Here is a 16,007-nt window from a genome sequence, read left to right on the forward strand (position 1 = left end):
ACCATTCACCCTTTCATGCTGTCAAGTCACGGTGCAGAACTCCTCCATTGCACCAGACAAATTCAGCAACTAAAGAGGCTAGTATACATTCTGATTAGGGGGAAGAAGCAGAGTGAAATTGAGGTGCCAGTGTTCTCCTCTCTGTTGTCCTCCATGGCTCTCTGCTTGTAGCAGCATGGGTTCTTCAGCCCTTCCACACTTTGAAATACAATTCAAGCTGGCAGAGCGTTCCGCCTGAGAAGCATCTCAACAAATCCAATTTGAATTGCATCTCAAAGCCCCTCCATGCACGCAGTTTATGCGGTGGTTACTAAAATCAGTCAGGATACAATATGGATGAATATGCCAAAAAAGAAGAAACTAGTGTACATGCTCTAAGGCCCTGGAGACTTTTTTGGTGTAAGTGCCCAGTGTGCAACACAGATCACAGATTTTCTTTGATACATCCATTGGTAACAGTGGAAAGTCACCCTTTTTTTCGATCGTGGTGCTGTAAGTGCATTATGCAATCATAACCCAAACAAAGTGCTTTTGTCCAATTTGTCCTTGATTAGTCAGGCCAGTGCATTCTTTACAGTAGACATTGAACCCAAAGAGTGGATTTGCCAATAGCAGAAGCATGTACCTATGACAAAGTCACAAATCCCATGAGTGGCCCTCAGATGGTCCTTTAGTCCCTCATGACTGTTTCCATTCTTTGTGCTGGCAGTTTGATGAACAAGAGGATCCCCACGGGTGGCTCCAGAAAAGTTTCTTATGCATCCCCTATGTGTGGACGCTACATATGTGACTGATGCTCAGCTAACCCGCCAGGCTACATGATTTGCAATACTTCATGTTGGTAAATAGTAAATGGACTGTACTTGTATAGCGCTTTTCTAATCTTGCAATAACTCAAAGCGTGTTAACACTACATGTCATCATTCACACACTGATAGCATGGGCTACCATGCAAGCTGCCACCTGCTCATCAGGACATTCATACCCATTTATAGCAACTTGGGGTTAAGTGTCTTACCCAAGGACACATTGACATGGACTGGCGGAGCCAGGGATCAAACCGCCAATCCTCCTGTAGTGGGAGGCTGGTATGGTATCATGTAGTGGTGGCAGCACTGAAACATTGATGAATAGTTCAGGTTGACCCATCAGTTAACATTTCAGAGGGGTATAGTCGGACATTGGAGAGAGTTTAGCACAGGTAGCAACCTCCAGTTCTGAATAGTGATGCCAATGCGGAAGTGACTCAAATGTGCATTCTTTCAAATAGCCAGCACGGGGCGGTCCCCCTGGTTGCAAAAAAGATGTCAGACTCTATGGAAGTCTATGAGAATTACCCTACCTCTCGATTGATTTATTACCTCAGTAAACATTGTAAATATGAGTTTATGTTCTCAATCGCTAGTTTCAAGTCTTCTTCAATACAGCATGGTGTTCATTTCGTAAATAATGGTACCATTTAGAGTAAAGGAGACACTAAAGCAAGGTAGGCTTAAGGGCGGGCTACCTTGTGATTGGCAGGTCGCTACCAGAGCTGTATACAGTGACCCTACGTCTCTCCTCCACAGTCCAAATATGGTCAATTCCGTTTACTGGTTGCAAAAAGGTCAAGATGGCAACAACTAAATGCCAGACTAAAAGCTTCAAAACTACAGTCAACAAACTAATGGGTGACGTCACAATGACTATGTCCACTTTTTATAGTAACAAGTGCATTAGAGGAGGCCCAAGGTCCAAATACATTGCAGTTAGGAGTCAACCAAAGTTACTGATCTGGACAAGGACACTTTAATTGGTTAATGTATCCTAATAAATTAGAATATGTAATTTGGCTAATTCAGGCAGATACCTTTGTGTAGATGTGAATAGTAAATACCTGAACACAGACAGCAGTGATGCACAGGGAATTATAGGGAAAGCTACAATGTACCGAATGGACTGGAATTATAGGGAAAGCTACAATGTACCGAATGGACTTGCGCTTTGGTGACCCAACAGGGGCCGTTTCCCCATTAGTTCATGTGTTCATGACCACATTGTACATTTGATCATGTCTGTGTCTGTTTTGGAGTATATCAGGGCCTTTAGATCATTTATCGACCTGAACTTTGTCTGGTGTGTCATAACAATTAAAAATGTTAACTTGCCATTCTGAAGTGTGTATTTATCCTGGAATCAAAGTCAGCACACATATGATTTTGAAAAGGGATGCAGGCCCCCTATACGAGTCATTCTTATGAAACAAGAAGTAGGCCAAATAAAGGTTAGGGAGTTTGTTTTATTGGCTCATTAAGAGGAGAAAGTTATTTACCAAGCAACCAGTTGAATTTCCCGGTTTAACCCAATGTAATTTAGGCCATTGCTGTTGGCTGGCCATATGGAGAGGGGCATATGCATGTTCTTCTGTCCATCAATTGTAGGGCATGACAAGGCAGAAATGTCAGAAGTGCTACATAATGTAGAATGAGCACGGACTCCTGGCTTTGGAGTAACTAATTATGCTGATGTCAGAGTGGGTGGGGCAAATCATTAAGGACAAGAAAGTCCAAACAGAAAAAACGAGAGAAAAAAAAACTTACTAGCCTGCCCCCTGGAGGAATCATTTCCCCCTTTGAATCAGCAGTTGGTTAACATGAAAAAGGGCAAACCAAAATACCAGAGACCATTCTAATGAATGTTTTCATTAAAGGAGGCCACAAGTGACCACAATGCATGTTGCCATTGGTCAAGACAATGTAATAAATGTATTTTTTTTTTTCCCGGGCCTTGTATTTAAAACTGTATTCCCTATATTTCTATAAAGAGATTCTGCATTCGTATGCTGCTGCAGCTGGACACGATTTTGGTATCTGAAGGATTCTGGTTAGTGCAGTATTGACCAATCACAAATAAAGACAAAAAGCATTGGCTGAAATGCAATCTCAGAACCCAGTGATTCTCATCTAATTTAGCTCTTTATTGGTTTAAAATTGTATTGAAACAATCCAGTCTTATGACTCGATCATCAGTTGGTGGTTCACGTATATCTTAGCATTATAATAATACATTTGATTTATAATACTCAGACTCAAGACACTTTCCAAAACATCATAAACGAAGAGGTGGGTTTTGATTTGAGATTTGAATATGGAAAGGTCAGTGTGAGTGATCTTCGTCAGTGCAAGTATGAGTTTGGGGAGAGAGTTCCAGAGGCAGCTATAGAGAAGGCTCTGTCACCCCATGTCGTTGCTTGGTCCTATGTGGAATGGACAGGAGGTTGGCATCAGAGGAGCGGAGCCGACGGGATGAGTGTGGTGGTGGAGCAGGTCGATGAGGTAGGAGTGGGCCTGATTATGGAGGGCTTTGTGAGTGAGGAGAAGGATTTTGTATTGGATCCGTTGTGGGACGGGGAGCCAGTGGAGGTTCTGGAGAACAGGGGTGATGTGATCATGCTTTTTGTTGGATGTACTGGAGTTTATTTAGGGTTTGGGATGATGTGCCATGAAGAATACTGTTGCAGAAGTCGATTCTGGAGGTGATGAAGGCGTGGATCAAAGTTTCAGCAGCAGATGAGGAGAGTGATGGGCGGAGACGGGCTATGTCTTTTAAATGAAAGAAGGCAGTTCTGGTGATTTGTTTGATGTTATGTTCTAAGGAGAGGTTGCTTTCAAACATGACTGAGGTTGCGGATGTGTGGGGAGGGAGACAGAGTGGAGTTGTTGATGGTGAGGCAGAAGTTGTGACTGGTTTTAGTGAGGGATTTGGGTGATGATGATCATGTCAGATTTATCACAGTTGAGTTCAAGAAAATTAGTTTGCATCATGATTCAATGTCAGTGAGGCAGTTGGTCAGAGTGGAGTGAGTAGCAGTGGTAATGGCCTTTGTGGAGATGTAGAACTGGACAACATCAGCGTAGCAGTGGAAGAGGAGACCATGTTGACGTATGATATTACCAAGAGGGAGCAGGTAGAGGATGAACAGAAGAGGACCAAGCACCAAACCCTGGGGGACGCCTTGAGACAGGGGCAGTGGAGGAGGTGCAGTTGTTGATACTGATTAACTGTTGTCTGTTTGATATGATTTAAGCCAGGAGAGAGCTGATCTGGTGATGTTGAGGGACGATTTGAGGCGGTAGAGAAGGATGTTGTGGTTAATGGTCGAGAAGAATGAGAATGTTGAGGTGACGGGAGTCTGTGGAGAGGAGGTCATTGGTGACTTTGAGAAGGGCCGTTTCAGTGCTGTGCTGTGACCGGATTAAATTGGCTTGAACAGATCGTTGGAGATGACGTGGGAGATGACATAATTGTGCAGCGACAACGCGTTCCGGTATTTTTGACAGGAAGTGAATATTAGAGATGGGCCAGAAATTGCTGGATGGGGGTGACAGCAGCCAGTTTATGTGTCGGGGACTGAACCGGAGTTGAAGGAGGAGTTCATTATTGCTATGATGAGTGGTGCGATGGCAGGGAGACAGTCCTTGGTGAGAGTAGATGGGATGGGATACAGGTGGAACTTCTCATTCCTGTGGTCAAGGAAGAGAGCTCCAATGGGGACACAGGGGAGAACTGAGAAAGGGGCTGAGGGGTGGAACAGGGGGGCAGGTGGAGAGATGGAAAGGGCGGGGGAGGTGTTCAGATTGCTGTAAATGGTGTACATTTTTCTTTTGAAAAATGAAAGGAAAGAGTCGCATTTGTCAACTCTAAAGGATTTGGATGTGTTGCACCGGGGTTTGAGAAGCTTGTATGAGGTGTGAGTAGTAGGTGGATCGGGCTGAGATGAGAGCGTCTTTGTATTGTTGAAGGTAGTCAGAGTGGGCTTGGAGATGGACTGTTAAACCTGTTTAATTGGAGTCTTTCAATCTGGCGTTTATGGGTTTTTATGTGGTGGAGTTCAGTATACCAGGGAGTTGAGTGTGTGAATGAGACATTTTTGGTTTTAATGGGAGCCAGCTGATCAAGACAGGAGGAGAGAGTGTTATTGTAATCATTTACAAGTTCGGAGGGATTATCAGACAGTAGGGAATGAGAGGCAGACATGGTACTGGCAAGAGAGGCTGAAAGAGTTGTGTTTTAAAATTTCTGAAGGATATATTGCGTTTGGCTTTTGGGATGGGGATAGGGATGTCAATGTTTATCGTTTTAACAAGTTGTTTTTGCTGAATCAGTTTGATATCCTGGCCATATCCTTCAAATGCATGTTGTAGACCGTTCTGTCTGCTTCTCTACAAAATTGCTTTGTGTTTCCAAAAATTAGATACAGGGAGTGCAGTTTTTGACAGTGTGGGCTCCATGGCAGCTGACAGCATGACATAGTAGCAGCAGGGTGTGTTGCTTAGCAAAGGGTCAACTGCGTTGGGAATCTAGTTCCATCCATCCATTTTCAATACCGCTTATCCTCATTAGGGTCGCGGGTGCGCTGGAGCCTATCCCAGCTGACATAGGGCGAAGGCAGGGGACACCCTGGACAGGCCGCCAGTCCATCGAGGGCACATGTAGGGACATACAACCATTCACTCTCACATTCACACCTATGGGCAATTTAGAGATCAATTAACCTGCAGGTATTCCACTTCACCTATAGTTTCAAGACTGCTTGTGCTAAGCAGAATCATAAGGCTTGCAGAATGTCTCTCTCATAGATATGTAAAGATAGTAAATCATGGTTTGCAGAAGATCTGGAAATGGTCCCAGGAGAAGGACCTCAACCACTCCTACATGTTTTTGGCTCAAATTGTTATTGCTCACTGCCCAAATAGTATGCTGGTAAACAGCTCTGCTTGATCAAACTATAAAGCAAGGAATCTCTGGATGTACGTGTGTGTCCTGCACATATCTTGAGAACCGTTCATCTGATCTACTCCACACCATGCAGGTTTATTCAATATTAAACTTTGGATAAACAAGCCAACGGTGCAGCAACAGGAGGGGTGCTTCAGGGCTTTATGGAGTAACGGGCCTTTAAAGGCTGTGACTGCAGTTCACTTTTGCTGCTGGACGCTGGGTCTACTAATGTTACAATCGTACTCCTCTTCCCTGGAGTTAAAGAGCGATAGCCTATTGGAACAGCGTCTATCTGCCACGGCAACTCACATTGTTTAAGTTTGCCATACTAAAAGGACAACACTAGTTATGGTACCACCGGCAAAAATTACTCCGCAAATTAAATCCATGCTCTACTTTATACCATTGTGATTATGTCAAAGCAATAAGCTAATACACCTATTTGGTAATTAATAGCCCACCTATTTCATGGGCTTTATGATTTCACACTTTCTCTAATTGGGAATATTTATATTCAAAGTGGTAGTGGTAGGTTTTTAACAATATATTGTATTTTGACATTTTATAGCTTAAATTCACACGGGATAGGCCAGAAAGGGGAATGGCATCCAGAAAATGGTTCGGCAGGCTGGCAATTGGACCAGGGAGCAGGGACTGCTCCGGGTTGTGCACCCCCTGGTAACCCCCTAACTACTCGGGGGTCACCACAACTTTTTCCCCCAAAGCGGTAAATGATACTTAATAATCATAATTTAACCATCCGAATCTGCAACGTAACCACTAACATTTTTCTGTTAGGTAAATGCAGTAGTACTATGAGAAAGTAGGTTGAGTTGCATATTTCGTAGGTGTTTAGGGAGTATGTTGCAATTTATTTAGGGCTACAAAGAGTTAGAATATGAACATAATTCTATATTTTTGTATATCGAGGCCAAACATAATTCATCTATAGCTGTTTGGGGCCCCTTTAGTTGAGGGCCTAATGCAGTTGCCAATCTGACCTTTTGGTAAAGTCTGCACCTGTGTTTCTGACGAGTAGCTGAGATGAGGGTCCGGGACGCAAGTTTGCTCTGGATGCAAGGAAACCTAATGTCAAGCGTTTATGGTGTTAGCTTGAGTCGTTCTTCAGAAAGAACACATACCAAGCATTCGGCCTCTACACACTTGTCAGAGAACTAAGGCACACACACACCCAATCAGTTCATTGTATTGAGTATGTTCCACGAAATGTTACAGAACCAGTAGGTCTGAATTATAACAATGGCTCGCCTTTGAGAAGAATGTTTTTTTGGTCGCCGAAGAAAAGCTGGTGCGAGAAATGTAGGTAAGTAGACTGTCCGAAGGCAAAACTGGTTGTGCTGCTTGGTCTTGCGTTGCTGATTTTTGTCACAAATAGTTAACTGATAAAAGCAATATCAACATGTAGGGATCATACAAAGGCCATGTTGTGTTTACATGCTTTATAAACAGGTCTTAGTATTTTGAAATCCAGTTGCTGATACATAACCCACAAGGATTCTCTCTGTGCAGTTGCTAGTAGTTTGCTGTCCAACACAATTATTCAGCCAGGGGGGGGGTTCTGATAACCAGATAACCGTGAATAAGGGAGTCAAAGCAAAACTGATGGCACATAAAATAATTTCGCTGTACAATTTTAATGGCACAATTAAAAATCCATTCCGTGACAAATCTACCCTTTCAAAAGGAAGACAGGTACACAAACCACGTATTACAGGCAATATCAAAATCACAAAAATTGCAAGCAAAACATGATAGTTAGCCACTAAAAATACAATGTGAAGCTTCATGTAACAGTTAACTGTGCTTGTAGCCTGTGGGAGAATACTAGGTTTAAATTAACAGATGTCAAAATGTTTTTATGATCAATACAAAATGTATTTGGTATGCTCCCCATCTAAGCCTCGTCTCTTGATTACCATTAGTTTCTGAAATTCACTAATAAACTGAAATTTCTCTTCATGTCAAAGAAAAACTGTGTATAAAAGTCATTATTCAAAAAGAAACTTTACAGACTTTACATCAATATACAGTTATTAAAATATTTGCATAACTACTGAGTCAAAAACACTCAACTACTGAGAGCTTGATTGTTGGCAATAACAATACAACAACAAGTGGGTCTGATGTGATAGTTACCCGTTGTTTTCTGAGCCATGAGAAGTCTGGTGCTGAAGAAACGTGTCCAAGCATGAGAATGTCTCAGTGCACTCAGTGCATTCATAAAGAACCTCCGAAGAATTTCCTTTATTATTTTCAGTATGTTCCATAAAGTCATCCTCTATGTCCTCTGCATTACCCTTGTCTAAGGCAGGGTCCCCACTGGAACCAGTGCCGCGAGAGGTTTGCCGAACAGCATTAGCTTCTCCAGTGCCAGGATGATTTTGAAGATGAAGCTCCAGGGATGAAGGATTCTTGAATTGAGCTGGACACCTCGGACATTTACTAGGTTCCTTTTTATGATAGCGCAAGTGGCGTTGGTACACACATAGCAGCCCAAATCTCTTTCCACATTCCTGACACTTGTAGTTAACTCGGCCTGCTTTTCCGGATTGTTTCCCCTTTGGATGTGGCTCTGGTGACGGCGTTTGTTCATTGTCAGAGGAGCTCTTGGCTTTCTCATCAGGTGAGCTTGAGTTTTTGTCACCATTAAGAAAATCTGGGGCAGGACCATTTTGTGGATTTGTGTATAAGGGCTTCAAACCTGGTTTCTTTTCAAGTTCAGTTTTGTGGTACATGGCTATATGCCTTCTCAAATCACAGCGCTGGGGAAAATGTCTACCACAAAATACACATGTGTGCATAGTACCCTTGTGGTATCTCATGTGCCGAGATAAACTACTAGAATGATTAAAGACTCGATGACAGTGCTTGCAAGGATGCAGTTTGCCATTTGGATTACTCGCTCTTCTACGTCGGCCTTTAGGTGGCATTCTTCGCTTAAAGGTTATTTGTGATTCCTGATTTAGCTGATCTATTTCCTCCTGAGTTTGATGTGTGAGATGATGCTCTTTCAGAGCTGTTAGCTTTTGGAAACGATCCCCACATAAACCACATCTATATGGTGTGGAAGACAATTCAGTATCAATCTCATCACTAGTATCCCTTAAGATGTTGCCATCACCATTCTTAACATCAATGGATGTGCCATTTCTGTAGCAGTTTTGACGTGGTATGTGTTCTATGTTCTTAGAGTTCACCTCAATTTCGATTTCGGATGCAAAAGTAGCATCAGGTCCTTTTCCTTTGCAATGGTACAATGAATGTGTCTGAAAATCTGACATCCAGAAAAAATTGCACTTGCACTTTCTACAAGTGTATGTTTTCTCAATCTTCTTTTCCTGCTTAATCAAAGATTTACTCAAAGCTGTAGCCTTGAGGATGAGGTGATTTTCTTTTTGATGAGCATTAAGTGCATCCATTTTCAGGAATCGCTTACCACAATGACTACAGCAGTGAAACCTTTCATTGGCATGGTCTTGGAGGTGTTTCTTAAGGTCCTGTCGACCTTCAAAGATCTTACAGCACAAAGTGCACTTGTAACCTCGCTCTGTGTTTCGATACTGCTGGTGACGATGTAAACTCTGTAGGCTGTTGAATGACCTGCTACATATTTCACAACGATAATGGCCCTGACGAGACTTGTCCATGTTAGAGTCTGATGGCCTTGGCCTGAAAACATCTTTATAAGGAGAAGGCTGTGGCCTGAGGGTTGGAGACACTGGTTTCATGGGGGATGGGAAATGCGATGGCAGGACTCCAGGAGATACCGGTTTCACAGAAGAATGTGTCTCGAAACCATTCAGAACTGTCAGTGTACCATTTTCTTGTAGGACATATTCTCGAGGGACTTCAAATCCATTGGATGAGCCATCCAAGGAAAATGACTCCAAAGGTCCATGAATGGCCATGTGAGCCAACACATTAGAGTACTGACTGAACCCATCACCACATTCAGTGCAGATGAAGGTACTTGATTCTCCACTTAACTGCGTTGAAGCAATAGTGTTCACTGATTTCAGATTTTCCATGATGAAATAATGTTGCGGATGTGCTGATGGCATCACTTTTCAATCTGTGATATTAGTAAAACGCTATCCAGAAAACCACAGAATTGAATGTGAAACTCCGTATGTCCACTCTTCCAACAGACTGGTTCTCAAAAGATGTCCTTGCTATGGTTTTCATTTTGTATCAGCACCTGGGGGGGGAGAGAGGAAAACGAAATTAGAAAACTGAAGCTCAAATTTGTTTCACAAAATATTTGGCAGATGACATCATTTACAATAATCCAAGTTGGATGACACTAATTCAGATTGACTGCCAGTACAGGCAGACTGTAAAAAGAACTGGTTGTAGTGGTTGCAACATCACTAGAACATTTGAATCTAGGAAAGAGAGATCACATTACTTAGTATTGGCAGACTCCGAGTTAAGACATCATAATCGAGAGAGAAGTTGGATTGGTGAATCCCTCCCCAAATGACAGCAAAACCGATTATTCATGTTATTTACTTAATTTGTGTGCACTTGTCTAGGGTATACCCTGCCTTCGCCCAATGTCAGCTGGGATCGGCTCCAGCACCCCACGTTCAGTTAATGGAATGTGCAATTGTTTAATTTCAGCTCAGTGGGAAAGTCTCCTGCGCTTTGCAGTCATCTTATGGTGTTTCACCGCAGTGACCCATGCTGTACATCCGGTAGGTATTGACGGCGCTTCACTTTTAATATGTTCGCAAATGTATTCAAAATCTTTTTTCTTTTTAAATCACATGTAGTATTCAGTGTCTTTGCCATGAAACTCAAAATTGAGCTCATGTGCATCCCGTTTCCACTGATCATCCTTGGAGATGTTTCTACAACTTGATTGGAGTCCACTTGTGGTAAATTCAGTTGATTGGACATGATTTGGAAAGGCACACACCTGTCTATATAAAAGGTCCCGCAGTTGACAGTGCACAAACCAAGCCATGGAGTCCAAGGAATTGTCTGTAGACCTCTGAGACAGGAGTGTATCGAGGTACAGATCTGGGGAAGGGTACAAAAAAAAACCTTCTGCAGCATTGAAGGTCAGTGGCCTCCATCATTTGTAAATGGAAGAAGTTTGAACCCACCAGGACTCTTCCTAGAGTTGGCCGCCTGGCCAAACTAAGCCTTTGGGGGAGAAGGGCCTTAGTCAGGGAGGTGACCAGGGACCTGATGGTCACTCTGACAGAGCTCCAGCGTTGCTCTGTGAAGAGAAAAAAAACCTTCCAGAAGGACACCCATCTCTGCAGCACTCCACCAAGCAGGCCTGTATGGTAGTGCGGCCAGGCGGAAGCCATTCTTCAGTAAAAAGGCACATGTCCTATTTGCCAAAAGGCACCTGAAGGACTCTGACCATGAGAAAGAAAATGATCTGGTTTGAAACCAAGATTGAACTCTTTGGCCTGAATGTCAAGCGTCATGTCTGGAGGAAACCAGTCAACGCTCATCACCTGGCCAATACCATCCCTACAGTGAAGCATGTTGGTGGCAGCATCATGCTGTGGGATGTTTTTCAGCAGTAGGAACAGGGAGACTAGTTGGGATCGATGAAAGCAGCAATGTACAGAGAAATCCTTGATAACCTGCTCTAGAGTGCTCTGGACCTCAGACTGGGGCAAAGGTTCATCTTCCAACAGGACAACGACCCGAAGCACACAGCCAAGATAACAAAAGGAGTGGGACAACTGTGTGGATGTCCTTGATTGGCCCATACTTGAACCTGATTGAACATCCCTGAAGAGATCTGAAAAATGTGTGTGCACCGACGCTCTCCATCCAACCTGATGGAGCTTAAGAGGTCCTGTAAAGAAGAATGGGAGAAAATGCCCCAAAACAGGTGTGCCAATTGTGGTGTAAATGAATGTATAATTTCCTTGTGAGCAATCAAAAGTATTCTAAGCTTGCCTGTCATTTTACAGGATGAGATGAGCAAATTATAAAGAGGGCTCATCAAAGAATAGTCATAATATACTATTCAGCTGGATAGTGACAGTTCTTTCACCCGGGCGGGATCAAGAAAATCTGACCAAGTACTGCATTGAGTGGAGCTTTGTCCCCCCAGCAGGTACTTGCATGTTTGACTAGCCATACATAATGGAACATGAACTTTAGACAAGAAAATAACATGTGTTCTAGTAATGCAAACACAGGTTCAAGCTAGAGAAGTTACAAAGTTCATCAAATACAATTTTCTCCCACACCAATCTTGTAGGTGCTTAAAAGTATTGAGCAAAGGCTGTGAATACGTATGTACGCGTTATATTTATGTTCTTTTAATAGATTTGCAAACATTTTAAACAAACTTTTCCATTCGTCATCACGTAGTATTGTGGGTGGAAATTGGAAAACCCATACTATTGCCAACCAACTCGTCCTCCTCAGATTACCACTCCAACATCCTAACACTACTCAACCTCGGTGCAGCATTTGACACCAACCACTCCATCCTTCTCTCCCGTCTTGAGAACTATTTTGATAATCAATTATTCCTTTGTTTCTTTTCCCCATTCAAACATTTCAGAAAATGCTGTTCTCAGTCTCTTTTTAATAGAGACTTCCTGCTTTTCTCAGTTTTCTATCACAAACAATTTCTTTGGGTTTTGGGGACAAGAAATGTATTAAAATAAGTATTAGTTGGAGCGCACTATATATATATATATATATACTGAAATTATACAATATTTTAAAAAAAGTTGCTGGCAGGACACGCTTCAGTAAATTCATATGTATTTGTCTTTGTTTTACAAAGTCAGGTAAGCAAGGTTTAAGTCAAGCCTGATGTTGCCTTACCCATAAAAAGAATGATCCCTCTCACTTACTTACACTTGTGGCCTGGTGTCAGGATAATCTCCCTGTCAACGCAGACAAGACCAAGAAGATGATTATTGACCCAAGGAGGAAGAGGGTGCAGCACACACCACTTTTTGGTATTGGTTTGTGGTGAGACAGAGGTGGAAAGGGTGAAAACCTTTAAATTCCTTGGAACCCACATCAGCGAGGACCTCATCTGGTCTCACAACACACTGCAGAACATTAAAAAGGCCCAGCAGTGACAGTATTTCCTAAGAAAATTTGTCATGCCACCAAAAACTCAGCAACTTCTACAGATGTACGGTCGAGAGCGTCCTTACCAGCGCAATCTCCGTATGGTATGGAAACGGCACTGCCCAATACAGGAAGGCACTCCAGCTTGTGATATAAAACTGCACAGTTCATCTTAGGAGCAGCCTTCCCCTCACTTCAGGACATTTACTCCACCAGGAGAGCACACAACATCATCATCAGGGACAGAACCTGCCCCAACACAGACTCTTCTCGCTCCTGCCATCAGGCAGACGCTACAGGAGTCTGAAGTCCACAAGACTGACAGTTTCTACCAGCAGGCCATCAGGCTGGTGAACCCTCAACAAGCCTCCTCTCCATCCACCACACACACACACACACAAACTCATTACAAGCCCCCCTACACATCGCTGAACTACTGCTGTGACATCACTACCGTACTTTATACTATTTGCAACAATGCATAGTGCACTTATACTATTAGCATTTACCTCCATTTTGAGCATTTACTGTTTTTATTTTAACCTTAAGTTATTGTAATTCTGTGTGGAAGGACAACTTAGCAAAGTCATATTTTTATTGTATGAAGTAATTGTTAACTGCATAAGACAATAAAAATATATTGAATCTCGCACACAACTTATTAATTAAACACCAATATCAGATTGGTGATCAGCAGATACCCAAAGCCCAGGTATTATCAGCATCAGGCCTAGAGATCAAATGAACACGACTATTGGAGTTTGAATAGAACAACAACAACAAAAATGTATGTATATATATCTCCCCAAACTCATACTGCACTGATCTTTCCTTATTATTATTTCCTTATTCAAATCGCAAATCAAAACCCACCTGTTCAGAACTGCTTTTAATGTGTGATTGTGATTTATTTTCTTTCTTATCAGGGTCCAAGCGACTCAAAAGTCCCTATTTATTTGTTTTACCTGTATTTTAGCCATTATTTATTTATTTTTAGCTTTTAGGATGTTTTAATTATGTGAAGTGTCTCAGTATTATGAAAAGCGCTATATAAATTAAATGCATTATTATTATTATTATTATATACACACACACATCAGCAAATCATTAAGTGGACATTATATTTACTCCCATGGGATGAAAGGGTATATTATATAACCCTGCCAGACTTTTGACATTCCAATAAAAACATTGTAAATTGGTTCAAATGAGACTTTAATTTGAACAATATCCTACTCCTGCTTCAACAGACCCAGCCTGTTGCTGCTGTCCACAGATCATACAAAACACAACAGACACTAAATAGCCACAGTGTCGCAAATAAATAGCTTGGGATGGAAGTTACATGTTCAGATACATTTACATTGTTTCATTAATTCTAATGTGGGCTTATTGTAATCGGAGTATCCTGAAAACCGAAACCCTGCAATGGGACTCAATAAATAAATAAATAAATAAATAAATAAAAAGGCACACACACATAACTAAACAACAAGCAAGAGCACGTCCGTCATGAGGACAGCGTTCTGACCAACAGCAACACATTTAAAGCTCTGACACGCGCAGGTGAGACCGTCTCATTTGTTCAGTCGACAACGCGTCCACAGAATGTTTCCCACGAAGACACACGGTACGATCATCGTGAGCAGCCGAGTGTGTTCACGATGCGACGTGTGCAGCCAGGGGGCGACTGAACTCTCCCCAAACACACGTCTGTTGGAGAAAGGCAGCTCGTGACACAGTGAAACTACTGCGCACCTGTGAGGGCTCACCGGAGGAGACGATGGCTTTAGTTCGAGCAGCCACCAAATGGGCTCAAGAGAAGTTGTGGGCTAATGTTGTGCTCAGCAGACAGCTAGCGTTAGCTAGCTAACGCTACTGAGCAAGGGGGAGAAAAGCACGGCGAGTCGTGCGTCACAACACATTTAGGGATCGATCGCCGAGCTCGATGGAGACGTAACTTACCGCATATTCTGGTACGTCTCAGAATACAGCGCGATTCATGCGCAGCAGCCCCGTTAGTGCTGCTCTTCAGACGGCGACTGTCTGCCGCTGCAGGCCGATGCCATTTCTCGCGGAACAGCTATGACGTCATGACGCACGCAGCATACGCCTGGGACGTTTTTCATATAAACACCCGAGTCTAGTACAATGTCCCCATAAGAGCGCAGAAAGCACAAATAACTTAACATCGCCAAATTAAACGACAGTTCCAGTGCCAGCAATAGCCCCGTGGATACTTCCTGATGCAACTGTAGACTTTGCATTATTAAAAAAAGAAGAACAAGCATAGAGGGGGTACTTTTAATGTGCATGCAATACAGACACACATTGACAGGTACCACAGTTATGTCCAGGTTTTTGTAGATGCATCAACGAGTTTAGTGAACAAGGTATGAGTAGTATTTATTGTTCCATAATAGTATCAAAATAGTCAAATGAAGGGATTATCAGTGTACACATGGGAAATGCTGGCAAACATGTTAGCACTACAATGGATAGAGGACACAAGACCATTGAGGGCAATCATCTGTTCAGATTCCAGTTCATCATTAGCCAGCTTACAGAAGAGTCATTCAGACAGTAGACCGGACATCCTTATTGAAAACATTATACAGAATTCAAATGATGGGTCTGACAGTAGTGTTCCTGTATGGGTCCCAGCATATATTGGTGTCAAAGGAAATTGAATGGTAAATAAAGTTGCAAATGTTGCAGTCAACATCAGCAAATCTGAAACCCAAAGTATTATTAAAAAGAAGTTGCAATGGGAGGAGGACAGAACAGGACAGTGGTTTTACAGAGTTCAGAGGAAAGTGGGAGAAATTAGATGTACGGAACAGGAGACTGAATATAATAAACTTGCTATTAGCCTGTTGTGCAGTGGTTCAGAAATATATAGACTGTATTATATATACAAATTGTGAAAATCATTTGTACATTTTCAGTATTTGTTTCTTTATGTCATGGGCGTCGTTAAATCCGGACATCTCTTTGTTCTGACTGGTTTCCACTGACTTCGTGCTAGCGTGAGAGTCAAAAAGACGGCTTGCTGGAAAGCAGTATAATGCATTCAGGATGGGGTTGCAGACTTTATCCATAAAATCTTGTCAACAAATTCAGCAGGCAACTGTTGAGGAAGGCCAGGCTGGTTGCTA

The 16,007-nt window shown here is 42.4% G+C and overlaps 1 protein-coding gene across 1 annotated transcript; it reads right to left on the bottom strand.

Moving 5' to 3' along the window:
* Window positions 1-7,396: 7,396 nt before the first annotated feature.
* si:dkeyp-84f3.5 (uncharacterized protein LOC334144 homolog) lies at window positions 7,397-14,928 on the bottom strand. Its single transcript, XM_034554404.1, has 2 exons — window positions 14,815-14,928; window positions 7,397-9,979 (listed from the first exon to the last, which is right to left on the bottom strand). The coding sequence occupies exon 2, from the start codon at window positions 9,840-9,842 to the stop codon at window positions 7,914-7,916; it is 1,929 nt and encodes a 642-aa protein (XP_034410295.1). The 5' UTR covers window positions 9,843-9,979; window positions 14,815-14,928; the 3' UTR covers window positions 7,397-7,913.
* Window positions 14,929-16,007: the final 1,079 nt, after the last annotated feature.

Source organism: Cyclopterus lumpus, chromosome 16 (genome assembly GCF_009769545.1).
Source record: "Cyclopterus lumpus isolate fCycLum1 chromosome 16, fCycLum1.pri, whole genome shotgun sequence".
Taxonomy (NCBI): domain Eukaryota; kingdom Metazoa; phylum Chordata; class Actinopteri; order Perciformes; family Cyclopteridae; genus Cyclopterus; species Cyclopterus lumpus.

Coding starts and splice junctions, on each gene's coding strand:
- si:dkeyp-84f3.5 (XM_034554404.1), bottom strand. CDS start 9,842: ATGCCATCAGCACATCCGCAACATTATTTCATCATGGAAAATCTGAAA.